Source organism: Mastomys coucha, unplaced genomic scaffold, assembly GCF_008632895.1.
Source record: "Mastomys coucha isolate ucsf_1 unplaced genomic scaffold, UCSF_Mcou_1 pScaffold21, whole genome shotgun sequence".
Taxonomy (NCBI): domain Eukaryota; kingdom Metazoa; phylum Chordata; class Mammalia; order Rodentia; family Muridae; genus Mastomys; species Mastomys coucha.
Genome location: NW_022196904.1, coordinates 89,425,063 through 89,450,673, shown reverse-complemented (window position 1 = coordinate 89,450,673; position 25,611 = coordinate 89,425,063). Strand labels below are relative to the sequence as shown.

The 25,611-nt window shown below is 50.5% G+C and overlaps 2 protein-coding genes across 2 annotated transcripts; one reads left to right on the top strand and one right to left on the bottom strand.

Moving 5' to 3' along the window:
• Positions 1 to 174: 174 nt before the first annotated feature.
• Positions 175 to 14,169, top strand: Dnajb13 (DnaJ heat shock protein family (Hsp40) member B13). Its single transcript, XM_031387536.1, has 8 exons — positions 175 to 301; positions 4,746 to 4,849; positions 5,309 to 5,470; positions 9,729 to 9,886; positions 10,891 to 11,004; positions 12,675 to 12,788; positions 13,185 to 13,261; positions 13,872 to 14,169. The coding sequence occupies exons 1-8, from the start codon at positions 234 to 236 to the stop codon at positions 14,023 to 14,025; spliced, it is 951 nt and encodes a 316-aa protein (XP_031243396.1). The 5' UTR covers positions 175 to 233; the 3' UTR covers positions 14,026 to 14,169.
• Positions 14,170 to 18,707: 4,538 nt separating this feature from the next.
• Positions 18,708 to 25,022, bottom strand: Ucp2 (uncoupling protein 2). The gene is made up of 8 exons (XM_031387535.1): positions 24,880 to 25,022; positions 23,987 to 24,148; positions 21,369 to 21,597; positions 21,029 to 21,239; positions 20,044 to 20,238; positions 19,867 to 19,968; positions 19,386 to 19,566; positions 18,708 to 19,095 (listed from the first exon to the last, which is right to left on the bottom strand). The coding sequence occupies exons 3-8, from the start codon at positions 21,492 to 21,494 to the stop codon at positions 18,981 to 18,983; spliced, it is 930 nt and encodes a 309-aa protein (XP_031243395.1). The 5' UTR covers positions 21,495 to 21,597; positions 23,987 to 24,148; positions 24,880 to 25,022; the 3' UTR covers positions 18,708 to 18,980.
• Between the last annotated feature and the right edge of the window lie 589 nt (positions 25,023 to 25,611).

The following is a 25,611-nucleotide window of genomic DNA, read 5'->3' as shown; positions in this document are numbered from 1 at the left end:
AAAAAAAAAAAAAAAAAAAAAAAAGCAAAAAGGCGCTGGGGATTCCAGTTTCTGTACTGTGTGACCTTTATCGGGATCACAGAACCAGCTATGAGTGACCCAGGGCCATTTGTTTAAGATGGAAAGACTACAATTCCCAGGGTGCCACTCGTGGTTGTCAGGAGCAACCACAGAACGCTGACTAACAGAGGCTGGAGTCTGAGGAAAAACAGACACATCGCTACCTACCAGCCATGGGGCTGGATTACTATGCTGTGCTCCAGGTTACTCGCAACTCAGAGGATGCTCAGATCAAGAAGGCGTAAGTGGGCGGGATCGTAGCCCGGCATGTGCAGAGGCAGCCCCACCCTGTTGCCAGCCAAGCAGTTTTCCTGCGCAGTTTAGGGTAGGAAAGGGGTACCTCTCTCCTCTTGTATGGCCTAACTGGCTTTGAGCTGGTCAGGACAGACTTGAAATTCAGACACACCCTAAGTTCATCAGTGGGCTTTCCATACCCAATACTCCTGCCCCTTAGCTCTTCTTGGGTCATGTCCGAATTCCTAGCTATGAAATGAAGACAAAGGGCCTTATCTTGAATCTCACGGAGAGCCCCATGTGTGTGGACCAGAAATGGCCTGGACAAGTGGATGTTACAGTTTTCATTTTGGCCATCATATGGGTTTTTGTCACTGAATGATCTCTGAACACCTCTGTCAAGTTTCAGGGACTTTGAGACAGTCTAGATATGGGTGAGATAGTACACCTCTGTAATCCCTAAATAATGAGTCTGTGGTTAGCCTAAGCTACATAGCAAGGCCCTGTTTGTAAAAGAAAGAGTGATGTGTGTGTGTGTGTGTGTGTGTGTGTGTGTGTGTGGTGTGTAAGTCTGTATGTGTGTGTGTATGTGTGTATGTGTGTGTGTGTGGTGTGTATATGTGTGTGTGTGGTGTGTGTATGTGTGTATATGTGTGTGTGTGGTGTGTGTATGTGTGTGTGGTGTGTGTATGTGTGTATATGTGTGTGTGGTGTGTGTGTGTGTGTGGTGTGTATGTGTGTGTGTGGTGTGTGTATGTGTGTGTGTGTGTGGTGTGTGTATGTGTGTGCATGTGTATGTGTGTGTGTATATGTGTGTATATGTGTGTGGTGTGTGTATATGTGTGTGGTGTATGTGTATGTGTGTATATGTGTGTGTATGTGTGTGTACCTGTGTGTATATGTGTTTATATGTGTGTATGTGTGTGTGTGTGTGTGTGTGTGTGTGTGTGTGTGTGTGTATGTGTGTGTGTGTTTAGGGGGCATCTAGACAGGAATCAGGCTTTGTTTCTGAAATGTTTGATCTTTTAAAGTTTTTTTTTGAGAAGTTTTGGGCAGACACTTATGGAGCACTAATCTCCAGGCTGGGTACAGTGCAGGCCATTGGTTGTGGAATTTGTGTTGCAAAAGGAGATGTCCCTACTTCCTCAGAAGCCTGTGTTGAGAGGTGAGGGCCTCTAAGGAGGCTGTCCTGATAATGAAGCTAACGTACAAGGCTTGGAGGAGGACTGAGGCTCCACAGTGGGCTGGAGAGGAGACACTGACTTTGGAAATTAATTGTGTCATCAAAGGTATAAGGAAAAAGGGAAACGTCTGAAGTGGCTGGCGTTTGGGGTACACTAGCTGCTTCTATTGAACATGTAGGTGCTGTTCTGAGAGCCTTCCACCACTGCTTTATTTAATCCTCACAGCGACCCTGTCATCCCGGGGGCTTCTATGTGACAAATGGAATCAGAAATCAGACACTATCTCTTCCTTCCTGGGCTAGGTCTTGTGTGGACTGAAGGGGAGGGATAAGTGGGTCTCCAGTGGGGATGAAAAACTCTTTAAACAATGAAGAACAATTCAGTCCCAGTGTATGATGTCACCCACTGCTCAGGGCTTTCACTGGCCAGTGGGATTCATTGAGTAAAAAGTTACCACAAGAGAAATCAGGTGGCCAGTGGGATTCGTCAAAGGAATGGTTGCCATGGCAATATAATAGATAAGGATAGCCTAGGTACCAGAAGACCAGGTGTGCTGGCTAGTTTTATGTCAACTTTATATAAGCTATGTCCCCACCATAATGGCCTGTGGGCAAGGTGCATTTTTTTAATTAGTAATTGATGGGGAGGGCCCAGCCCATTGTGGGTGGTGCCATCCCTGGGCTAGTGGTCCTGGGTGCTTTAAGAAAGCAGGTTGAGCAAGCCACAGAGGGTCAGCCTGTAAGCAATACCCCTCCATGGCCCCTGCATCAGCTCCTACCTCCAGGTTCCCTCCAGGTTCCCCTGCATCAGCTCCTACCTCCAGGTTCCTGCTCTGACTTCATTTGATGATGGAAGATTTGATTTGATTGCATATGTGTAAAATACAATAAACCTCTCAAGCTGCTTTTGGTCATGGTGTTTTAGCTCAGCACTAGAAACCCACAAGACAGCAAGTACAACATACTCAGGCAATTCAACCTTTCTGACAGCTTCTCATCTCCAGAAAGAAAGGAAGAAAAAAGAAAGGAAGGAAAGAAGGAAGGAAGGGGGAAAGGAAGGAAGAAAGAAAGGGAGAGAGAAAGAGAGAGAGAAAGGGGGAGGAAAGAGAAAGAAAGGAAGGAAGGAAGAGAGAGAGAGAGAGAAGGCCCGGCTGGTAAAGTGGTTCTGTGTAAGTGGAGGATCCAAGCTGGATCCCCAGAACCCACATGAAAAAAGCTGTGTTTTGCTATAACCTGGCTCTGGGTAGGTGGACAAAGGTGGTGAATTCCTGGGGCTGCTTGGACAGTCAGTCTAGCCTACTTGGAGAGTTCCAGGTCACTGAGAGACTGTGTTAATAAATGAGGTGAATGGAGGAACAGGGGAGGTGGACCTCTGTCACAACCATCTGTAATGGGATCTGATGCCCTCTTCTGGTGTGTCTGAAGACAGATACAGTATATTCACAGTCATATAATTAGTAATTCTTTTTAAAAAGGATTTCCAGCTGCGGCAATGGGTGGGAATATAGGGAATGGAGGTCCTGTTTGGGTTCTGGATCTTGCATACCTACAAGGCCTGGGAGAAGACTGTGAAATACAGGGCTGGGGCACAGATGCCTGTGGCTCAGGCAAGTGGGCATCAGCTGTATGGGAGATGAGCTCAGCCTGCAGACGGTGAAATGAGAAGAGAAGCTACAGAACACCAGATGCCTGTGTGTGGTAGGACTGGGTAGAGGCAGGAGCCCTGATCAGACCAAGCAGGGGCTGCATGAGGTCAAACTGGAACAGAGTGACTCGGGGCTGGAGGTTTCCTTTTGTGTTCCCTGCCATTCCCTGCAGTGGCAGGTTTCCTTGGTCGAATACCTGCCTGCACCTCCTTCTAAAGGGGAGGGAAACAAGAGGATAGAGGCGGAGAGCATGTTTCTGTGCTTAGGTCACAGCCCCCTTTTCTATCGGCCCTATCCAGAGGGCTCAGATTCCTAAATTGGTCTCAGCTCCTGCCAGGTCATGTGCTCATCCTTCAGGGTTCAGTACAGTTCCCTGTTCTTACTCCTAGAAGGTGAGCATACTCTTCCCCAAGCATGACTATCTTTTGTGGTGGTCTCCTTCCTGCCCCTTGGTGAGTGGTCCCTTTATTAAACTCCACGGATCATCCACTCGATCTCTCTTGACACTGTGTATCCTCAGATGCTGCAGGCGCTCCTGGGAAGAGTGGTAGGATGGCAGATATGTACGTGGGGCAAGAGCGAGCCCAGAGGTGGAAGAGAGTGCCAGGGCTTTATGGGAACCGAGGGCCTGCCATACCTCTGAGAAGCCTCTGCAAAGTAGACACCAAGACAGAGTTAGACATACTCAGCGTATGGCAGGAACTGACTCTGGGAAAAACAGGGGGAGACTTCAGTCTGCAGTGTAGGCCCCAGACCTGTGACTGGAGACAGAAGGCGGAGTTAGGTAGGGGAGCTAAGTGTGGCCTGAAGGGGAGTCTTCAAGCCAAGTAAGTAGGAGATGTTGCAGTTTGAATATGAAGCGTTCATGAGTTAAAGGCTTCGTTCCTAGCAGGTTGTGCCAGTCGGAAACAACTGGCTCAGGAGCGTGTAAGTGTCATCATTAATTTATCAATCAATTAATTAATTAATGGGTCAATCTTTTCATATTGGAATGGGCTATTACAAGGTAGGGACTGCTTAGAAGAAGGGGGATGGCTTGTCTCTAGCCCCCCTCCTCTGTGTTTCTCTTTTCTTTCCTTCCCTTTCCCTCCCCTCTTGTGTCCCCATTTCCCCTTTTCTCCTTTCCACTCCCCTTTTTACTCATTTCTCTCTTTCCTCCCCCACTTCTCTTTCTGTCTGTCCTTCCTGGCTGCCAGGCAGGGGAACAGCTTGGCTCCTGCCGTGATGCTCAACGTGAAGCCAAGAGTCAGCCACCTACGTATGAAAACCATTAACCCAAGGTATTTTGTCACAGTGACAAGCAGCTGACCTGTTCTGTGTCTCGCAGGCGGACCATCACTGAATTCCCCCAGTACTCAGGTCTCAGCTGTGGCAGCCAAGGGGACACGCAGCCTTAGGACAGATGCCTAGGGAGCAGCTGTTGAGGCTGAGGCCAGCGGTGCTTCCTACTCCAGGTTCTCTTCTAAAAGATCCAAGCAGCACACCCCACTGACACTGACACCCGGGTTATGAACTGCTCTCTCCGGTTCATAACAAAGCTAGAAAGCAGAGCCAGCCCCAGCCATGCTCTAGCCTCAGAAGCAGGTCAGAGGCAAAGGCTTGCTCTCCTTCCCTGCCTCTAGGTACCGGAAACTTGCCTTGAAGAACCACCCGTTGAAGTCAAATGACCCAACGGCACCAGAGATATTCAAGCAAATAGCAGAAGCCTACGACGTGCTGAGTGACCGTGAGTTGTGGTGGGCCACCCCGTCTAGACCATTCCTTAAGTGTCTAGACTGTCAGGTTTTCTGCAGAGAGCAGTAGAGAGTAAGAAACCATCTCCCCTCCCAACATCTAGACAAACTAAGGGCAAACCAGGCTGCTACAAGTCAGGTGGGTGGGTTTATCGCTACCCAGCCAAGGTAGTACAGAAGTGGGGTAAGTTCCTCTGCCTCAGCTGGCAGAAAGGAGCCTTCCCGAGGCTTGGAGGAGGATGCTTTTCTGGGTTATCCTACATATCTATAGGATAGATGAATAGCTCTGAAACTCACACAGAGCAACATTGACCCTCTCTGTCTCCTAGAGACTTCCAGCCTGCAGGACACAAGGCCGTCCTTGTCCCTCACCTCCCCCAGCTCTCTCACTACCTCTGTCTCTCCAGCCACATAAGCCCTGGAGCCCTCCTCAAGGTCACTTTTCTCCACAGCCGTGAAGCGAGGCATCTATGACAAGTTTGGTGAAGAAGGCCTGAAGGGTGGGATTCCCCTGGAATTTGGATCCCAGACTCCATGGACAACTGGCTACATCTTCCATGGCAACCCTGACAAAGTGTTCCACGAGTTTTTTGGGGGAGACAACCCCTTCAGTGGTAAGAATCCACCCCACTCCTTTCCTTGCTGGGGAAGAATACAGCTATAGAAGATGACTTTTTTGTTGGCTAGGTTTGGTTGCTTATTTATTTTGTCTGCTTTATTGTTATTATCATCATTCTTGAGACAGGTTTCCCAGGCCAGCCAATGCTTAGCCAAGGATGACATTGAACTCCTGATTCCCCTGCCTCCCAAGTGCTGGAATTATAGGCATGCACCACCGCACCCAGTTTTCTTTCTTCTTTCTCCTTCCTTCCTTCCTTTCTTTCTTTTTTAACTTTTAGACTTGTTTATTTTATGTGTATGACAGTTTTGCCTCTGTATGTATGTACACATGTGTGTGCTTGATAACCAAGGTCAGAAGACATCAGATCTCCTGGAACTAGAATTAGGGGTAGTTGCAAGTCACCAGGTGGGTATTGGGAACTGAATATGGATTCTCTGCAAGAGCAACAAGTGCTCTTAACCACTGAGCCATCTCTGCCCTCTTAGGCTTGGTCTTGCTCTGGAGGGAAGACTAAATTCATTTTGTAGTCTAGCTGACTTTGAACTCATGGCAGTCCTCTTACTTCAGCCTCCCAAGTGCTAGGATTACAGGTGTAAATCACCACATCCGGCCTGACTTTATCTCTTTAAGAAGTAAAGATTAGCCGGGCAGTGGTGGCGCATGCCTTTAATCCCAGCACTTGGGAGGCAGAGGCAGGTGGATTTCTGAGTTAGAGGCTGGCCTGGTCTACAGAGTGAGTTCCAGGCCAGCCAGGGCTACACAGAGAAACCCTGTCTCAAAAAAACCAAAAAAAAAAAAAAAAAAAAAAAAAAAAAAAAAAAAAAAAAAGAAGTAAAGATTGGAAAGATGGCTCATTGGCTGCTCTTCCAGAGGTCCTGAGTTCAATTCCCAACAAGCACATGATGGTTCACAACCATCTATGATGCCCTCTTCTGGCATGCATGTATACATGCAGATAGTGCACTCATTTATTAAAATAAGTAAACCTTTAAGAAAAAAAGGGAAATAAACAGAAAACATGGCTGGGCAGTGGTGGTGCATGCCTTGGGAGGCAGAGGCAGGCAGATTTCTGAGTTCGAGGCCACCCTGGTCTACAGAGTGAGTTCCAAGACAGCCAAGGCTACACAGAGAAACTCTGTCTCGAAAAACCAAATAAGTAAGTAGGTAAGTAAGTAAGTAAGTAAGTAAGTAAATAGAAAAAAGAAAAAAAAGAGAAAAAAAGAAAAAAAGAGAGCATGGAGAGAAAAGGGATTGTTTATTTATCTGAAGCAGGGTCTCATTCTGTAGCCCAAGCTAGCCTCAAATACTCCAGACTCCCAAGTGCTGAGATCACACATGCAAACCACCACACCAAAATTAAGAGAGGCCTAACTGAAAAATAATCTAATCCTCCACTTCCTTTCCTTTCCTAGATATAACCACTCACTGTTAACATCCTCCACATCCTTCCAGAAACCTACCTTTAAAAATATTCTGTGCTGAAGAGCCTGGCATGCTCTGAAGCAACCACTGTCTGGTGCTGGCTGGTGCTGGCTGGTGCTGGCTGGTGCTGGCTGGTGTTGGCTGGTGCTGGTTGGTGTCATGTTGCACAGCCCTCAGTCGTTTCTAAGTGGGCTCTGAAAATATGCTGCAGGTTCCCAGCTGTTGGGGGAGAATGGCTAGAGTCAAATGAAAGATGCACTCTGGAGTTTTCTGCAGAAATTCCATCTGAGAATTTTTACATTTAGTATTTTTTTTAAAAAAAAAAAACAACCTAGAGAGCAAAAAAAAAACTTACATGTATTCAAGTTGCAAAGTATGCAAATGCTTTGGATGGCTTTGTTTTTATTGTGTAAAACTGTTGAACACAACTGTGGTGCACAAATTCTTTCCACGTAAGGAGTCTATGCATTTTACAGTAACATATCTTATGATTGGGTAATGAGACAGTTACACATTCAACTGCCATTATTTTTATTAAGTGTTTTCACTTTCTTTATAGTTATTACAAAGTTATATTCATTTTCTGCAGATGGGTTTCTGTTTTCATGATGCTGTAATGTTTACTTCAGCTTGTGGAGTTTTCTTTGTGATCTGCATGTCACAATGTGTGTTCTGAGGCGACTGTAAAGGCTGTGACAACTGTAATTCACTTTTGTAAGGAGCTGGTCACCTGTGGATCTAGTTTCTGAATGCTTCGGGGATGATTTTACCAGATCGCTTTTTCAGAAATTTAGATATTGTAAACACCAAAAGATGCATTTTCTCAGCAAAAATTAGTAGCTGGTTCTATTTTTTTTAATGTAGAGAAAATAAAGTTGATTTCCTTTTAAAGAATTCTGTGCTGCTGAGCATTGAAATTGAGACCTTGTATAGTTTAGGCTAGTGGCTCTCAACCTGTGGGGTCATGACCCCTTTGCAAACTTCTATCTTAAAAAAATATTTACATTTTGATTCGTAACAGTAGCAAAATTACAGGTATGAAGTAGCAATGAAATAATGTTCTGGTTGGGGTCACCACAACATGAGGAAGGATAGTGCCATCGGGCAGGCTGAGAACCCTGGGCTAGGCAAAGGCTCTTATCACAACTAACTCCTTGGTTCTTGTTTTTTTTTTTTTTTAAGATTTTTATTTATTATTTATTTTATGTGCATGAGTACACTGTAGCTGTACAGATGGCTGTGAGCCATCATGTGTGTGGCTGCTGGGAATTGAACACCCCGCTTGCTCTGGCGTAATTCACTGTAGCTGTCTTCAGATGCACCAGAAGAGGGCATCAGATCTCATTATGGGTGGTTGTGAGCCACCATGTGGTTGCTGGGATCTGAACTCAGGATCTTTGGAAGAGCAGTCAGCGCTCTTACCCGCTGAGCCATCTCGCCAGCCCAGTCCTTGTTTTGAAAAAGGAATTTCACTATATCTATTCAGTGTGTACAGATCAGAGTTTGCCCTCAGGAATTCAGTCCTCCTTCCAGCTCAGGCACTGTTATTAAAAGTGGCTCCCAGCTGTCATGTCTGAAGCCACTGGACATTCCCAGCTGACCGTGAGAGACAGGGTACACAACAGCCACCTCTGACTCCAAAGCCTACAAAGGCCCCACATCTAGCAATATAGCATAATGACAAAGGGCACAGATTCTGTGGCCAAGTGGTCCTGGGGCACCCGTCCCAACCTCATTACTCACTAGCTATGGAACTGTGAGCATTTTGTTGGCCTCTCTGGGCCATAAGGTAAGGATGAAAGTCACTGAGTGCAGAACCTGATTCACAGCAGGCTCTCCCAAGGGCTTAGCTGTTTCTCAACTTATAATGGTATAGGGCAAGACAAGTGTTACCCCATGCCACAGACTAATAAACTGAGTTTCAAGGGATTACAGTACTCCCAAGCAGACCCGAAAGGCATCATTCTTTCTCTCCCTCACTCTCCCTCTCCCTCCCTCTCTCTCTTCTCTCTCCCTCTCTCTCTTCTCTTCCTCTCCCGCTCTCTGCTATCAGGTTAAAGCAAGGGCATCAGGTGGGCTCTCAGATGGAGAGCAGGCACAGGTAGATGAGGTTGAGGAAAGGAGCCTGGGGGATGTTGATCACTCACAGTTGCCATGGACCAGCCCAAGTCCTTCTTTCCACCAGCATGTAACTCCAGAGAGCTTGAGACTGGGTTGTCTAGGATGGTCATGGGAAAGGGCAGAGAATGGTCAGTAGAGCCTGGGGAAGGGCAGAGTGGCCTGGCTGTTTTGACCCACTCTACCTGAATGGCATCTTCTCTGCACTACCAGGATCTACCATTTAGAGCTATGCTTCAATTTGTTCACACAGCAGGAGCTGTCAGCACCTCACTCTGTGGGAGTCCCAGAGAAGCACTGGGACCTGGCAAGGGCTGGTCATCACCGGTCTGCATCTAAGAGTAGCTTCTTAAAGTCACGTGCAGTAGCTCACAGGTGTAATCCCAGCATTCAGAATTCAGGGATTGTCCTGAATTCAAGGCCCAAAACAAAATGAAACAAGACAGCCCTTTGGTCCATGGGACTGAGAGGTAGGAATGCTGTGCTGAGCTTTATTCGTGGGGCACTGAAGAGGTTCAAGGGAATACAGGGGTGTGTGTATGTGTCTGTGTCTGTGTCTGGGTGTCTTTGTGTGTGTGTGTGTGAGTGTGTGTCTCTGTGTGTGAGTATTTGTGTACTCACTCAGTGTGCACCTGTATGTGTGTGTGTGTGTCTGTCTAACCTCTGTCTTTGGACATCACTTCTGCTACTCATCCTCCTGTCTCTTTTAGAATTTTTTGATGCAGAAGGAAGTGATATAGACTTGAATTTTGGGGGGCTTCGGGGCCGAGGAGTCCAGAAACAAGACCCTCCAATTGAACGAGACCTATATTTGTCCCTTGAGGACTTATTCTTTGGATGCACTAAAAAAATTAAGATCTCCCGAAGGGTGAGTACTTTGAGCTTGCTCCTCTTAACAGGCACCATCAACCTCTACAAACCTCCCTGGCAGGTTCCCCCCCACCCCCAAACAGGAAAACTCAGCAACCTTTTCTGATGGAATCATGGGATCTTAGCTCAAAAGACTCAGCAATTTTAGACTTTAGAATCTGGAATCTGAAATGTGAAATGAATAATAAAAGGATTCACCCTTCTTTCTGGTACAGAAGTCACCTCTGCAGCTACCTAATGGGGACAGGATCCTTCCCTTCCCAGTCCAGCCCCACCCTTGTGGGAAGTGGAGAGTGGGTGTAGAAAGAGTCTACTATGAATTTCAGTCCAGGGCATTACAGACCACGCCCCAATGACTGTGTGCCTCTGCAGCAGGGTAGGCATGGAGGTGGGCTGGCACAGTCTATAGGGCAACAGCTTAGGGAGACCCTTGTGAGTAGTTGCCACATCATTTAGTCCTTGGCCTGACTCTGGCCTGTGGTTCAGCCTTCTTCCTCCCCTTTGCCTGGGGGGAGATATCCACTGTGACCATACTTTCCAAAGGTGTCACTGTGGGCCCACAGGGATACAGGCACAATGTGGGAGGATGCTTTGCCTTCTGAGAGGTCTGCATGCTTGTGATCAGCTCCCTCTTTTCTTCATATCAGCCAATAACTTCCTGGAAACTAAAGCCTGGGGTCTCTAGTGATCTTGAAATAGACACTGAGGGGTAGCGGAGCCTGGGGTAGGGTCGGGAGGACTTTGGGATTAGGACCAACTTCTGGAATTTGGAGAGAGGCACCTTTCACTGTGTTCTTGTTGGTGGCCAGGGCTTGTGGTGTCTCAGGCCATGGCTCCATCAGCTTGAGGACATGCCTTGCCTTAGAGAGTTACAAGCTCTTAGACCCAGTGTCAGTGGGACAGGAGTGGACATGACTCGAGTCCCCCATTACTATGGGTACTGAGTACACTCCACAGAGCCTTTCCCCCGAGACAACTCCCCATCTCTCCCCATCTCTGTAGGTGCTAAATGAAGACAGGTATTCCTCTACCATCAAGGACAAGATCCTGACCATCGATGTGAGGCCTGGGTGGAGGCAGGGTACACGCATCACCTTTGAGAAGGAAGGAGACCAGGTGAGAGGGAGAGAAACTGGCTTGGCTCAGTCACCAGGTTCAGGTAGTGGGAGGACCGAGAGGGAAGGAACCCATATTTTTTCCTGTCCCTACAAGCTCTGGTCTATAGTAAGATGGTCCCTAGAGTCCCTTCCCAGGGACAGAGCCTCCCAATGCTGTGAACTCAGCTTGGGGGTCACTACCATTTTACACAGAGGTCCAAAGATGGAAGAAACTAGCTGAAGACATGAACACAAAAGGCTGAAAGAAGGGCTTGAGGAGATGACCCAAAACCACCAGGGATGGAGACCTGGACTTGATCTGCAGCACCACTGGCAGAGCCAGACACCCCTGTGATCCCAGTGCTGGAGAGGCAGAGACAGGATCTTGAGTTTACTGACCATCCAGTCTAGCTGAATTGATGTGTTCCAGGGTCAGGAGAAATCCCATCTCAAAAATAAGATGGAGAACAATTGTCAATTTGTAGCCCCCCCCCTCCAGCACATACATGAACATATACCCTTGCTCACCCATAGGAGCGTGCACACACACACACACACACACACACACACACACACACACACCCCTCTGGTGGGAGAACTCGGCTTCCCCTTCAGTGTCTTTCCAGTTTTCTTTGATGCAAGTCTGAGGAAAGCCCAAGGAGAAAGATGTTCAGTAGCATTTAATTAATAACATTAAACTAAAATAACTGTGGAAAGCCTTGTCACTGTACTAGAATGCTGAATCTTTATATGCTGATAAGAAACAGAGTAATGGAGAGCTCAGAGCCGAGAGAAATGGATTCTCTTGCCCATACCTGGTTCTTTCTTACCTGGAAAACATTTGCTTCCAACAATCATGCTTCAACTTTGGTCACTTCGAGCCACAGCAACTCAGGAAGCTGAGGCAGGGGGATCACTTGAGTTCAAGTTCAGCCTGGGTGACATAGTGAATTCCAGGCTAGTCTGGCTACAGAGTCATAAGCAAGCAAGAAGGCAGGCAAACAAATAGATACCCACTGCCAACGTCCTCCACTTTGGCCACCTTTCCCCAACCTTCCGACACGGCCCAGGGCCTCCTCAGAGCCCAGCCTCTGGGCCTCCCTTTATCTAGGCCTTGAGCTTACTATTTCTGACCATCTGACTATATCTTGTCCTGGGAGTAGCAGCTGCTCTTGCTCTCTGTCTTCAGTGGCCAGAAAAGAGGTCAGAGTTGAGGGCGGCTCACTGAAGTGAAGAAATCACTGCTGAGCTTCTGTTAGGCAGAGAAGTTGTCTGACCCCAGCTCAGGGTCTAGCTATCACTTGAGGAAGTCCCTGCCCCATACTACTGAGTACATTTACTTTGAGCATGCTCAGTAGAGAAGTACTTTGGGAGTAGGGAGTGATCCAGGATAATTTTTCTAGGGGGTGGCCCTAGGGCACACTGAATGCCTCCTCTAGAAAACTGGGGCTAAGCCGGGCTGGGGTGGCACATGCCTTTAATCCCAGCACTTGGAAGGCAGAGGCAAACGGATTTCCGAGTTGGAGGCCAGCCTGGTCTACAGAGTGAGTTCTAGGACAGCCAGGGCTACACAAGAGAGGAAAACTGGGTCTAATTCTCCACTGCACAGATGAAGACCTGGAGACAAGTAGAGACAGAGCCAACTCATATAAGCAATAAGTCTGTCACCACTTGGCTTTCCCCGCCTAGGGCCCCAACATCATCCCAGCCGATATTATCTTCATTGTAAAGGAGAAGCTGCACCCTCGATTCCGCAGGGAGAATGACAACCTCTTCTTCGTATACCCCATTCCTTTGGGCAAGGTGAGTGGGTAGAGTGCAGAAGGGCATGGAGCCCAGAATGAACCCCACTTACAGCTGCTTAGGCTTCCCCTCTTCTTCCCTAACCAACTCCGACCAGTCGCAGGCGGGGTCCTGTGTCTCCCTTCGCTGGCATTAGGTGGATCTGTGTCACAGCCCCTCCCTGCCCACCTCGTCTCTCCACATTGCCCTGGTCCTGCTGCTGTCCCCACGGTCTCCACATGTCCAGGTGGTTCTCCTTAAGGTGCCCCTGTTTGACTCAGGTCTCAGGGTGAGCACACCTTCCTGGCTGGGGCATTTTCACACCGCCGACCTCACCCTCTAAATAGAGTGGCTGTGGTGATGCTCCGCAAACACCTCTCTCACTCTACTCCCCCATCCCCACCCCTGCCACCCCAGGCCCTTACTTGCTGCACCGTGGAGGTGAAGACCCTTGATGACCGGCTGCTCAACATCCCCATCAACGACATTGTCCAGTGAGTCTGCCTGCCTAGTCCCCAAGCAGTCACAAGAAAGGATGGGATGAGACTTGGTAGGGTTGTGCAGGCTGCTGCCAAAGAAGAATCTCCCTGGGAACCCCGACTGGGGTTCAAATCCACTGGCCTCTGCCTGTTCACCCTACAGAGGGATTGCCTTTCTCTAACCCATGGGAAACCCCTATATAGGCCTGAGAACCCCGGTGTTGGTCAATCTCTTGTCTCCATCCTCAAAACTTTCATCAGAGCATGGGACAGTAGCTCCCAAATCTTGTTCCAAGAGAAGTCTCAGAGAAGGGAAGGTTTGACTCCCACCCCAAGTCAGCTTTGCGTCCTAGGGTGAGTCAGCCAGCAGGGTATTCACTTGGAGCAGGGGTTTCCAGGAGTGTTGTATTTGGAACAATCTCTCTTCAGCTCCCTCCCACCGGCTCTGGCAGGTGAGACCTGGCCTCTACTGGGAAGCTGTAAGAGCCGCCCGGCCCACTCCTGCAGTTCTGTGTGCTGGGGTGGCGTGCACCCACTCCTGCAGTTCTGTGTGCTGGGGTGACATGCACCCATTGGGCACTGCTGAGTCTTTTATGCTCCTTTCGTTCTTCTTACCCCGTCTCAGCCCTAAATACTTCAAGATGGTGCCGGGTGAGGGGATGCCACTGCCTGAGAACCCCAGCAAGAAGGGAGACCTCTTCATCTTCTTTGACATCCAGTTCCCTACCCGCCTCACACCCCAGAAGAAGCAGATGCTGCGCCAAGCATTGCTGACCTAATTCTGGAGGACTTGAGCAGAAACAGGCACGGAGAGGGCTAGCTGGACCTGGCCTGCTCCTGTCTACTCAACTCCCACAGCCTGTGAAGATTGGGAGGCATAAGATCTTAGGCTGACATAATAAAGAGTCCTTTCCTATCCTCTAGCTATGACAGGAAGTGAGTTGGAGGGATGCTTCCCGCAGAACCCCAAAAGCTAGGCACCTGCAGCCCCATTTTGACTTCCTAGGCATGGATTGTTCCCCGAGGCTTCAGAGTTTCTTGCTTCCATCTTGGCAACACGAGCTAGGGCTATGTGATCTCTAGAGGCCTTCTGCTCTTGAAGTCTCACAACATATTATCTTTAGAAGGAACCATCTATGGACTATGCTGTTTTGAGAAACATAGACAGGAAAAGCAAAGCACAGGGAGAGACAGCACTTATCCCAGCAACCCTGTGTCCGTGGCTAAGGCACCACTAGAACCTTAGGCTACTCCAGATAGGCTCACAAGCTTCAGTTGACAACCACAGTGCCAGGAGAGCTCTGGACTCTACTCCTGGCTTTGGTTCCTTGTCTATGAAATGGGTTTTAGGCTGCTTCTGGGACTCTGTGCATGGGCACTTGAGCTCTTGATCCTTGCACTGGTTACTGACCTTGTTAGTGGAGCTTATAACTTGCCTATAGGTAGGAGTCTGGGGTCATTGGTGTGAAATCGCTTGGTAAATTCATGGTTAGATTATAGAGAGGGTCACAGCATCATTATCTGGTGGCCTGGCTTCTGGAACCACACCTGGGCCTTTAAAGTCAATAGCACTGTGCTCTTCTTCCATAAGGAGCTTGCCCTGGCTGGGGTTTGAATTTAGGCTGTGGTTAGGTCTAGAGTTGTGGGCAGCAAGCAGGTTTGGTGGCTTCTGAGATATGAAAAAAACCCCGATTGTCCATATTACTTAGAATCCTGCCATTCAAAGTACCATATTAGCTTAAGGATTTTTCCATTCTTTTCCGAGACAGGGTTTCTTTGAAGCCCAGGAAGTTCTGAAACTTGCTTTGTAGACCAGGCTGGCCTCCAGAGATCCACCTGCCTCTGAGTATTGGCATTTAGAGCATGCACTCCCACACCCAGTTTGTCTTTTTAAATTTTGAGGCAGGGTTTCCAGTAGCTGAGTCTGACCTCGAACCCCTGATCCTCCTGCCTCCACATTCCACATGCTGAACTTATAAGCATGCATCACCATGCCCAGTGTACTGGCTGGTTTTGTGTGTCAACTTGACACAGGCTGGAGTTATCACCGAGAAGGGAGTTTCAGTTGGGAAAGTGCCTCCATGAGATCCAGCTGTGGGGCATTTTCTCAATTAGTGATCAAAGGGGTAGGGCCCCTTGTGGGTGGTGCCATCCCTGGGCTGGAAGTCTTGGGTTCTATAAGAGAGCAGGCTGAGCAAGCCAGTAAGGAACATCCCTCCATGGCCTCTGCATCAGCTCCTGCTTCCTAACCTGCTTGAGTTCCAGTCCTGACTTCCTTTAGTGATAACAGCAATGTGGAAGTAAGCTGAATAAACCCTTTCCTCCTCAACTTGCTTCTTGGTCATGTTTGTGCAGGAATAGAAACCCTGACTAAGACACCCAGCTAAAAGGTTCTGTTGTTTTTTAAAGTGGGAATGCAGCTCTTGGCAAGTATTTTACTTTTGAACACATTCAGTTTTGTCCCTGCTGTCTCCAAACCCTTGGGATCAAGTTATCCTACTGAGTGAAGCCATCTTGAACCATCATGAAGGCAGCAACAGAAAAACCCTGAGATAGAGGGCTAAACAGGGTGGTGCACACCTTTAATCCCAGCGCTTGGGAGGCAGATGCAGGTGGATCTCTGAGACAAGTCTGGTCTACAGAGCAAGCTCTAGGATAGCCAGGGCTACACAGAGAGCCTGTCTGGGGGGAGAGGGGGAGGGAAAAAAAACAACCCCAAATCTGGAGATAAAGACTCGGGGGCTGGGGCTCCAGGAAGCATCTCAGGTAACAGTCAAATGTGGGCCTTCAGTTAGATACCTGGGCAAGTCACTTCATTTCTTTTTTTTTTTCTTTCTTTCTTTTTTGGTTCTTCGAGACAGGATTTTTCTGTGTAGCCCTGGCTGTCCTGGAACTCACTCTGTAGACCAGGCTGGCCTCGAAGTCAGAAATCCGCCTATCTTTGCCTCCCAAGTGTTGGGATTAAAGGCGTTTGCCACCACCTCCCCCGGCTAAGTCACTTCATTTCTATAAGTCCTTTTTTTTTTTTTTTTTTGGACTAATGTTGTTTTGCTTGCATGTTACTGTGCCATATAATGCTTGCAGTGCCCTCAGAGGCCAGAAGAGGGTGTCAGATCTTCCTGGAACTGGAGTTAAATGGATGGTTCTGAGCTACTGCGTGGGTGCTGGGTTTGGAGCCGAGGACCTTTGCCAGAGTTGGTAGTATTCTTGACTGCCAAGCCATCTCTCCAACCCTCTGGATCCATTTTTTTTTTTTTTTTTTTGAGACAAGGTTTCTTTATGTAGCCCTGGCTGACACTGAATTTACAGAGTCTGCCCCCTCGTTCCCCAATGCTGGGATTAAAGGGGAGAGACACCACTGCTAGGCTCCATTTTTTATCACAAAGACTTCGACCCCTTCATTACAGACCTATGGGATCAGATGGTGGAGTGTTCACTGCCCTCTGTGGCAGGACTGACACGAAGGTGACTGGAACGCCTGCTCTGAGGGCGAGCGAGCCTCCAGCACTGGAGGGAGGTTGTGGAAGTAAAACTTCTGTCCTGGAGGGCTCTGTGGGAAGCTTGGCCTCAGGCCTCCACCACGCCCTTTGTGGGATCCCTGTCGTCCAGTAACAGGGCTGCCTTAGGAGGCAAAGCATTGCGTATCAGGGCTGGCGAGATGGCTCAGCAGGTAAGAGCACTGACTGCTCTTCCGAAGGTCCTGAGTTCGGATCCCAACAACCACATGGTGGCTCACAACCACCCGTAATGAGATCTGACGCCCTCTTCTGGTGCATCTGAAGACAGCTACAATGAATTACACCAGAGCGAGCGGGGCATGAGCAAGCAGGGCTGCAGCAAGTGGACCTGGAGCCAGTGGGCTGTCCTGAGTTCAATTCCCAGCAGCCACATGATGGCGCATGGTCATCTGTACAGCTACAGTGTACCCATACACATAAAATAAATAAATAAAATCTTTAAAAAAAAAAAAAGCATAGCGTATCGTGCACCCCTTTGTAAGTATTGCTCAGGCCTTGCTATGCTGCTTTCCATTGACCGCTGCCCCCTTCTCAGGCCCACAGACAGCATTCCCAGTCATGGTGTCTAATGGTCTCACATCTATACCACATGTCTGGTGAAGGACTACTAGACAACGCTGTGTGCCCTCTCTTGACCTGTTTGTCCACTGTTGTTAACATGCCCAGGGTAGGAAACTGTTCCTAGAAGGACCTAACACAATGGCCAGATGTTCATTTGTTGTGCCCTTGTGTGGCGAAGCAGAGAGCACCAGCTGCACTGCCAGCCAACTCTCACTGGGGCTTGCTGCCTCAGGAGAGGAGCATTGGTGCTCTTCTCTGGGAGCCCTCTAACAGCCTGGCCTCTTGCCAAGCACTGGGAAGGTCTAACTTTCTAGCTCTGACCCAGCCTGCTAAGAGGTGAAGGGGCAGAAGCTACCACTTTAGAGGACATCCTGTTGTCTGGGCCCAGCTTCACAGCTGCTAGACAATCCCCCAGCACTGTGTGCCTTGTCTTGGCTCTCAGCCGAGACAGGTGTGAGATGTCTGGAATGTATAAAATGGGCTGTGGAGAGTTGACAGGCCTAGCCCTGTTCTGGGAATTCGCCGTTCCTGCTCCCTCTCCTGGCTGAGGAGAGCTGACTGGAAAGAGGACAAACTGAAAACACTCTGACAACCTAAGCCTTGACTGGTCCCCAAACTCGGGGGAAGGTAAGACTCCCAACAGAAAGGCTCTTCAGAGGTCAGGTACTACAGGTGGCTATAATCCCAGCACTTGAGAAACTCAGGCAGAATTGTTGTGAGTTCTAAACTACACAGTGAATTCCAGGCCAGTTGTGCTACAGTGTGAAGCCCTGTCTGAAACAAACAAACAAAACCCCCAAATCCCTACAAGCCTGATGTTTGCCAGGGAGCCTGAGCCCCTTTCAATGGGTCAGACCTGCCCTGTCCCCCTGGTTCAGAGCATGGCTCAGGGTGTGATTATAGCTGGGGACAGCCTGCCTTGCCCTCTGTAGGTCTATGGCTTTGAGAGGTGGGCTGCTATGTGTAAATTGGAGTAAAACAAGCCCCAAAGAATGGAAGGTCCTGGAGTTTCCTTACATCTCCTAACAAGTTGATGTGGGGGGACAGGGGTTCTTCCACTCTGCAGATGGACAGGCCTGGCCAGTGGGGGTGGGGAAGGCAGCTCTGGAGTACCAGGTACTGAGTGACAGCTTACATGGTGCTCAGGAAAGGGCAGGAGGGACAAAGGCTGCACTGCCCCCTGGCTGTGCCACTGATTTCCGGAGCCTATGCTGCGTCTGGAGGAACGGGCTGGAAGACCCTCCAGCACCCCTCAGATGCTACAGGTGGAATGTGGGTCACATCCCCTTTTAAAGTCACTGGGGTCCTCACCTACCTGCCAAGGTCCTGAAAAGGTCCCTTGGACCGAGACCTCTATAAACAAATCTGAGAAAGAAGACACCCAACATTGAGCTTGCTTTATGGGTGAAGGCTGGCTGAGCTGGGCTGGGGATGAGGACAAAGATTTAGGCTTAACGGTAGGAAGGACTGAAGGCTCAGGGTCTGGTGTCAGGCCTCCTCCCTGTGGGGTCATCAGTACAGAGGCATAGGGAGATGAGGTGGAAGAGGAGTCAGGGTGTGGGAAATGGGAAGAGACTGGGGCTGGGCAGAGAGAGGATGAAGGGAAAGACAAGGCAGGGATGGGGAGCAGGGTCCAGGTCAGTAGCTGGAGCGGCTCAAAAGGGTGCCTCCCGGGACTCATAGGCAGCCATTAGGGCTCTTTTGAGCTGCTCATAGGTGACAAACATCACTACGTTCCAGGATCCCAAGCGGAGGAAGGAAGGCATGAACCTAGAGAGAGCAGACACAAGTCATGGAGGCCCCTCCACCACCTACTTCTACCCCTGGGCTCATCCACGGACTCTGTCTCAAAAGAGGCTGAGGATCTGGTGAAGAGCCCCACGGCCATGTGCCCAAGAGCAAGAATCCCGAGTACCCAGTTCCCCACTCCTGCTGTGCCGGGGAGTAGAACCCAGTGTCTCCAAGCACGCTAAGCACTGAGCAGCACCCTCCTCCCCACCCCCGAGTCTGAATCCCTCACTTCTCTCCCTGGAGTCGGGGGGAGGGGATCTGAGGCTCACCCCTTGTAGAAGGCTCGAGGCCCCTCCTTCTGGAGCATGGTAAGAGCACAGTGACCCGCGCTGCGGTACTGGCCCAAGGCAGAGTTCATGTATCTCGTCTTGACCACATCAACAGGGGAGGCGATGACGGTGGTGCAGAAGCCCGCCCCGAAGGCGGAAGTGAAGTGGCAAGGGAGGTCATCTGGACGAGGCAGCAGGAAAGGCTGTCAGCTCTCCCAGCCACATCCCACCACGGCAGCAGAGGGGTCTCATTGGTTTAAAGACACAGATTGCAGCTAGAGTCTCTTAGAGGGGACTTAAGATTCTTTTCGTCAATCTAGCCTGTTTATGTGCACAGTAGGCTTTTTACCCTGCTGGGTCTGGACGGTAAGAAATATAAACTCTAAAAACATAAGGCAAGCAGGATAAAAAAGATGTGGTCTTTAGGCAACTAGACCCCTGCCCCCCAGCCCCCCAGCAGCTTGTAGTGACCCTAACACACCTGTCATGAGGTTGGCTTTCAGGAGAGTATCTTTGATGAGGTCATAGGTCACCAGCTCAGCACAGTTGACAATGGCATTACGGGCAACATTGGGAGAGGTCCCTGTAGAAAAGAGAACTTGTGTGAGCCCAGAGTATGGAGGAGAGGAGGGGAGAAAAGCCAGCACCCAGCACATACCTTTCCAGAGGCCCCGGATCCCTTCCTCTCGTGCAATGGTCTTGTAGGCTTCCACAGTACTCTGGTATCTCCGACCACCACCAGCGCGGGCCTGAGCCTGGAAGCGGACCTTCACCACATCTGTAGGTTGGGCCACAGCCACAGCCAGGGCACCTGTGGTGCTACCTGCCAGGAGGCGGCTCCCGATGCCTGCATCTGTGGGCACAAGGCGTGTGTGTGGGGGGGGGGGTGGGGGTGAGGGTGGGGTTAGTGGCTAGCAGGCTTGTGCTCATGTGCACCATACTCTAGCCAGACCACCATGCCATGGGAAGAGGATCTAGACTGCTCTTGCTCTATGAAGTCCTTGCAGGGTTACAACCAGGATGTAACACAAAATGGAGATAGCGCTTTCTCACATAAATGTGTTCATTTAAGCTACTCAACAGCCTTGGGAAATCAGGGTCAGTTCCATTTATCAAACGTGAAACCCAAGAGCAGGCAGAGTGATTTTCCTAGCAGAACTGACTCCAGAGACAGGCTCTTAGCTCAGCTCTACTTCTCCCTGGAATGTGATCCTGGGGAGGGCATCGTGACCCACACCTAATGCCAGCACTTGGAAGGCTGAGGCATAGAGCTGTGAGAACTCCAGGCCAACCAGGGCTGCAAGATGGGACCCCAGTCTCCACCCCTCCCCTCCCAAGAGGGCATATTAAGGAGATGAAAGAATGTGGTGGTGGGACTACAGGGTGTGGTTGCTGCCTCTCCATTGGGCTTCTGGCCCAGTCCCTCCCCTTTTCAAGCCTCCACTGTCTGTGACCTAGGAGGCCACCTACCACCATGATGGTTCTGAAGACCACCATGGGCTCACACCCTGGAAACAGCCCAGGTGCTCAGATAACAGGAATCAGGGTCCACCTCTGATCCTCCCAGGGGCCTTGGGAAACCTAAAGAAGCCACAGAGCAGATGACTGACCAGCCATCTCCTCTGTCCTAGCTGCATACTCACGCTCTGAGCCCTTGGTGTAAAACTGCTTTACAGAGTCGTAGAGGCCAATGCGGACGGAGGCAAAGCTCATCTGGCGCTGCAGGCCGGCAACCAGCCCATTGTAGAGGCTGCGAGGACCCTCAGTGCGTACCATGGTTAGGATGGTGCCCAGCACGCCTCGGTACTGGGCGCTGGCTGCGGTGCGCACTAGCCCTTGACTCTCTCCTTGGATCTGTAAGGCCAAGATGGGGTGCCACAGGGAGATGAGCTCTGCTGGTCTCCCACCAGCTCCAGGCTCTGATGAGTCTGACTCAGGGAGGGAGCAGGTTAGACAACATCAGGACCCTCATTTCATCCTCACCTGCAGCCGGACTTTGGCAGTATCGAGAGGGAAAGTGATGAGATCTGCAATGCAGGCAGCTGTCCCAGCCCCCAGGAACTTCACGGTGGCTGTAGGGGGCACATCTGTGGCCTTGAAACCAACCATGATTCTGATTTCCTGCTACCTCCCAGAAGATGGAGAGAAACTGGAGAAGTGGGGACCTTCAATCGGCAAGACGAGACAGAGGAACTCTGCCGGAGTTCTAAGCCTAGAGGGGAGAAGTCATCAGTACCAGCAGGCCTCCTCCCTGCTTACCACCTACCCACCCCTGCCCAGCCCTCTCTAAAGGCACCAAGCGCATCTCAGGGGTTCCAGGATGGAACCAGGAGAGAGCTCCAGAAGCAGTCAAGTAGGGTCTGGCAAGCAATTCCTGCCAAGGAACTGAGAGTCTGTGTATAGTGTTGGGAGTGTGGCTCAGGTCACTCCCCCCCGCAGTCACCAACCAGCTCCTAATCTCCTGGTGGAGACTGCATAGAGGAAGGGAAGGCCCCTTCCTGATCTGTGGGATTATCCCAAGGGCTGACTAGGACAAGACTATCAGAGCAGGACCAGGCAGGCAAACCTCTCAGGCTTTTGTTCTGGGTTCCTAAACAGGAGAGGTTCTGACTGGTATGTAATTATGAAGGGAGAGAAGAGACAGGTTGATTAATTCCATCCTAGTAGCCCCCTCCCAGCTCAGGCCCTCCACAACAGGAGGTGCAGGTTTACAAAGGTACCACCACTGCAGGCTTATTGCCAGGCACGGGAGATGGGGGACGGCACCTGGCCAGCCAGGACGCCTGTTTGTTTTCCTCCAGTGTAGGGAAATTCTCAGTTTTATCTGTGGTGTGATGGGAGGCGCAGCTCACAGCTATGCAGAAAAGATACAGGAAACCAAAAGGTCCATTTGTTCTTTGAGCTGGAACACCACCCTCCTCGCTGTCCTAGGAGGAAGTGAGCCCAGCACCCAGCGGGGAGTGGGGGTGGGGTTGGGGTGTGGGGGAAGGTGAACTGCTTCTTCTTCCCTAGTTTCACTTCTCTGCTTTCATTGGAGCAATTGCTCTGAGCCCAGCTTGATTGGCTGCCTGTGTTGCTGGGGCAAAGGAGGAAAGCCCTAGCGGGTGGAGGGAGGATGTGGCGTAGTCACCTGTGAACACAGACAACCATGGAAACAAAACAGCTCACCCAGTCTGGGACAAACAGGGACATCAGAGGGACTCACCATGACAACGGAGGAAAAGCCTGACCTCAGTCAGGTTTCGTTGAGTCTGGGCCCCTGGGGCTCCGTGAGACTAGGAGTCAATGTCTAGGTGACGGTGCTCCTACGCTCCCTACCCGGGAGTCTTCTCCCAGGTTGTGCTCCACACTCTGACTCCAGCCTAGAGCAGTCTGGGAGGCAGCTGCCCTCCCTGGCTCCCCGTTAGACCGGAGAGCTCAGAACTATGTCCTCAGGCTCCAAAGCCGCTCAATGCCTGTTCTCCTTGCTGTGCCTCATTTCTCCTGTTTTTTTTCCTCAGTCTCAGGCTCAGATAAGGCCCTTCACAACGGAAGCCCTTTCTCACCAATTAAACGGTTCTGAGACGCTCTGAACAGACCTCTTCTCTAGACATTAGTGGCATGATGCATGAGTCTAATGCATGCCTGTCTAATCTTGAGCTAAGTGGTAGGGTGTTGTGAAGCCCAGAAAGATGAGGTCTCAGTTGCTGCCAGATCAAAAATATGTGGCTCAGCGGCCATTGCAAATGCTGCGTCAGGTTTGCTAAAGGTCGGGTCCTTGAGGGCTGGGTATAGAGGCAAAGATCACCTGTACTAAAAGTTCCTACTATGACTAAAACCCAAGCCTAGAAAGATAATCCTGTCAGGCATGGTCTGCACATAGAGCTCCAGGACAGCCAAAGATATATCCTGAGATCCTGACCCAAAACTAACAAACAAAAACAGAACCCATTTTATAGGAACAGAAAAACAACCACTGTAGGCCATAAAAAAAACCAAAAACCAAAAACCAAAAACCAAACAAAAAAACCTAACACCCAATTTCTAATGTCATTCACAGGGACGTCAAAAGCTTGGCTAATAATAATAATAATAATAATAATAATGATAATAATAGAAGTTAGAATGGAGGTGCAGGGCAGCAAGATGGCTCAGTGGGTAAAGGTGCTTGCCACACTGAGTCTGAAGAACTGAGCTTGATCCCTGGGACACATATGGTAGGAGGCATGAGTTGTCTTCTGACCTTCATCTGCATGCCATGGCACCCATGTGCCTTCACACAGACGCACGGGGTGGGGGTGGGGGTGGAGGAGAGAATGGGGGGGGAAACCCTCGCTCTCTCTCTCTCACGTGTGTGCACACACACACCACAAGCTTCTGCCCCAGCTCTGCTGTTGACTGCCAAGGCAACCAGGAATCAGTTCCCATCACGCTTAGGTTCTCCCTTTATACACCGGGGTCCGCCATCTTTAAGGGTCAGAAGATGACCAGGGACTATGAAAGAACTTGCTGAACTGTCAAGAGCCACTTATCAGGGTGGGAGGAGGGTAATTTTTATTGTCGTGCTGAGCGGCCCCAGGCCCCAGGCCTGAGAGAAGACTTCCTTAGCCTGGACTCCTTACCCGGAGGGTGCTTTGAGGTCTCACGCTGAGGCCTCCAAGATCAAGCTTCTCTAAAGGTGTCCCGTTCTTCAAAGCTGCCAGTGGCTATCATGGCCCGATCCCCTTGATTTTCCATAGAAAATGGCTGGGAGACGAAACACTTAAAGATCATACTATTGTGTCCTGTGGGTGAGAGGAAGGAAGCCAAGTTTAGAAAGGAAGATTCTCTTTGCAGGACCACAGCCCTGCAAGCAAGGGTCACCTGCCACACAAGCTCTGTCAGACAGCCTTGCTGGGAGGGTCCCAAGGCTCATTTCAGAGCAGCGAGGGTCTAGCGGGAGGTGGACTCAAGAGTCTTTACTCCCACTCTGGCTCACTTCCAGACTTGTTTCCCAGACATTTATGTAGATAGGCAGCCCGGCTGTGCTGTTGAGTGGAGCACTGTGTCTACTTGTGTTGGATCAGGATAAGGTAGGCCCAATCTCCCTATGTCCCTACTCCCACCTCCGGGGCAGCCACATAAGATAGTACAACAAAGGCCAACCGAACTCCAAGCCTCCTCCAGGCACAAATAGCCCTAGAAACAAGAACAGGCTTTAAGGCACATGGCCCAGAGTCTCCTGGTGACAGTCACTTTGATCTTCGTTGATGTGGAACATCTCACCCCCAAACCCCGCCAGCCAGGGTCAGGCTGGGAACATCGTAGCTGAGGGGAAGAAGTAGAGAGATGAAGGTTTTAACCTACGACCAACTGGACGCCAGAGGCAAAGAACAAAGGGAGTTCATAGGAGGAAAGCGACAGAAAGGATCTAGAGAGGGCAAATTAGGACTCCAGGGAAGGGAAAAGAAAGAGCAAAGACAAGATGGAGTGGGAGAGAGCAGGTGCGGCCAGCGAAGAGATGGAGCACGCTCACCGGACCGCTGGAGAACACAGGAGTGCAGACGGCTGTGTCCGACGACGGGAGAGTGATGGCTGCCCAGGAAGGTCTCGATCCGACAACACGGCGGGCGGGGCTGACAGTGGCTGCGAACCCGCGCCTGAGGAACTTAAGTCTAGCGGGCGTGGTCGGGGCGTGGCGTGACCAGGCGGAGCCAGGGCGGCCCACGCCCCCGGGTGAGGAGGCGTTTCCATCTGTGGTTGCCCGAAACCTCTGGGTCTCCCCTAGAGGCCCCCGTCTCAGAAGATCCCCCTCTATTTCCGGGGCAGACAGTCTCCTCGTGGGGACAGCCAGACTGACTGGCCGGCTGCTCTGGCTCGCGATCCCTACCCCTCCACGCCTCCCCTCCCCAGCCCTGCAAGCCACCTGCTGACCCGGCAGAGCGCGGGCTTTAGGGACCGGAACCAACCCGGGCGTGGTGACGGGGCAAGGCTGGCGTTCCCGCCTTCTGCCGCTCCCGGTCAGGTCCCTGGGGACACTGGCACCTAACGGCTGGGGTGGGGCAAGGACACCTGGCCTCCCCTCCTCCCCTCTGCACTGAGCGCAGCCAGGCTGGCGCCCCGCAAGGGAGAGGGCAGGGCAGAGCCTCGCCTGCTGCCCTCCAGCCCAACGAGGACAAACTCAGCAGGTGGACTGGACCTCAGCGAGATGATGGCCACGTAGGTTGGCGGACGTGCAAACAATACTTGGGTCCTGTGTCGGGCACTA

What these genes read in the sequence shown, in the direction of transcription:
- Ucp2 (XM_031387535.1), bottom strand. Translation starts at nt 21,494, where the DNA reads ATGGTTGGTTTCAAGGCCACAGATGTGCCCCCTACAGCCACCGTGAAG. An exon ending in GATCCGGGGCCTCTGGAAAG is followed by an intron (nt 19,969 to 20,043) that starts GTATGTGCTGGG and finishes TCTTTTCTACAG; the next exon opens with GGACCTCTCCCAATGTTGCC. An exon ending in CCTCGAGCCTTCTACAAGGG is followed by an intron (nt 19,096 to 19,385) that starts GTGAGCCTCAGA and finishes TGCTCTCTCTAG; the next exon opens with GTTCATGCCTTCCTTCCTCC.
- Dnajb13 (XM_031387536.1), top strand. Translation starts at nt 234, where the DNA reads ATGGGGCTGGATTACTATGCTGTGCTCCAGGTTACTCGCAACTCAGAG. An exon ending in CTACGACGTGCTGAGTGACC is followed by an intron (nt 4,850 to 5,308) that starts GTGAGTTGTGGT and finishes TTTTCTCCACAG; the next exon opens with CCGTGAAGCGAGGCATCTAT. An exon ending in GGGAGACAACCCCTTCAGTG is followed by an intron (nt 5,471 to 9,728) that starts GTAAGAATCCAC and finishes TGTCTCTTTTAG; the next exon opens with AATTTTTTGATGCAGAAGGA.